This window comes from Vairimorpha necatrix, chromosome 2, assembly GCF_036630325.1.
Source record: "Vairimorpha necatrix chromosome 2, complete sequence".
In the NCBI taxonomy this organism is placed as follows: domain Eukaryota; kingdom Fungi; phylum Microsporidia; family Nosematidae; genus Vairimorpha; species Vairimorpha necatrix.
Genome location: NC_088817.1, coordinates 504761 through 506609, shown reverse-complemented (window position 1 = coordinate 506609; position 1849 = coordinate 504761). Strand labels below are relative to the sequence as shown.

At 25.7% G+C, this 1849-nt stretch overlaps 1 protein-coding gene across 1 annotated transcript; it reads right to left on the bottom strand.

Annotated features, from left to right (window-relative positions):
* Positions 1-451: 451 nt before the first annotated feature.
* VNE69_02132 (uncharacterized protein) lies at positions 452-748 on the bottom strand (the record flags this gene model as incomplete). Its single annotated transcript, XM_065472681.1, has 1 exon — positions 452-748. The coding sequence occupies one exon, from the start codon at positions 746-748 to the stop codon at positions 452-454; it is 297 nt and encodes a 98-aa protein (XP_065328753.1).
* Between the last annotated feature and the right edge of the window lie 1101 nt (positions 749-1849).

Here is a 1849-nt window from a genome sequence, read left to right as displayed (position 1 = left end):
TGAATTTACCCAATTATTTATGTATCACCGCAAAACTTTAAATACAGTGCGAGCATGTATAGTAATAATGACTGGAAATAGTAAAATGTCCTTATGTGGAACAAAGTCATTTTACTTTTTCGAACTACACATTATAATTATTTATTCACGTGCCAATCTAAAAACAGTAACTGATAAAAAGATTAATATGCAGTTGGCCATCCGTGAAATATTTTTTTAATCTCAAAAAAAAAGTTTAATGTAAATAATATAAAGCTTTAGAAGATAAACCGTTTCAACAATAAAAATTGCAATTTTTATATATTTGTGTATATCTACAACGTCCATGTAAATATAACAAAAAACGCAATTTTTAGATATTTATCTATACATTAACTTGATTTGGCATCAAAAAGTGCAATAAGTTTTTTTTAATTAGAAACTTGATTTATAAAAATTTTTAATCTTTAAGTTACTCATTGATTGGTGTAGTTTCGTTTGTGGAAGAAGGAAAAACATTATTATTTGAATTGCCAAAATGGCTCATGATCAATTTATATAAAAATTCAAAAATCTTCGCTATAAAATCAATAATACTTTTTTTATGACGAATGCACAATACACCAATAAACAAAGTAGCAAGAATAGAAACGTACATAATCATAAAAATTGCTACTATTGCATAACTTCTACTTATACCTTTATTTTTAGAGTTGTTTCTTCTAGTTATAAATGAAGATGTTTCATTATTATTCTCAATGTCTGGCATAAAGGGGGTCTGATAATTTAGAAAACTTTTATACTTGATAAAAACATACACATCATAATTTTTTTTCTTGATCAAATTAAATTTTTTTATTTTGAAACATATTGTAAGTTTTGTGCAAATACATTATATTGTACAAATATTAATTTACTAATTATGGTTAATGGAAAAAAAAATATTAACAAAAAAGAACAACCCGATGTTTTTTTTTTAAATTGTATAACATGCGAACATTTACTTGATCCCGAATTATACTTTTTGACATTTTATAGATATATATGTTACAGTCAAAGTGTACATTCCAGGCAATGTATACATTACCTAGTGATTGTATTCTTCACTAAGATTTGTAGTTAAAGTATTCATTGTAACTGAAATGAACACATACCTAGTGAATGTATACATTCACGAGCTCCCTCTAGTCAAAGTGTTTACTCACTATTAAAATGAACATTTTAACTAGTGAATGCATGTATTATCTAGACAATGTAAGCAGGGTTACTAACCAACTGCAGTCAAGCGATAATTGATGAATTTTAAAATAAAATTAAGTTGGAACAAGTTTTTTACAGGCACAAGACTATGATCGCCGTTCTAGATTCAGGTTAAAACATAAATGTTGAATTGGGAAATTGAAATTAGAACACACACAATGATAGAGTTTTAACAGTAAAAACTAGGTTATATTAAATAAAAATTTTAGTTTTAAATTGAAACACATAATAATTAGAACAAAAGTTAGAACAACATAAATAGGTTATAATATTAAATAAAATATATCGAAAAAATGAATTAATAATTGACTCTATGATGATTGCACTAAAGCGACAAAACATAAAATTAGAAAAGATATAAATATAAAGCAAAAAAATACAATATAAAAGAAAGAATAATTTGAAACATAAACATAAGTAAAATTAGTAAAAAATGTTATTTATTTCCACAATTTAACCTTCCATGACATTTGGAGTTGCATAATTTATTTGCTTTAAAGCATGCACATCTTTTTGTTGCGCATTTTGTTTTGCATTGGCATTTGGAAAATCCCTGTCCGCTACCTATCGACTGTTTGGTAGCTATAGTACGTAATGGCAATTCAATTGC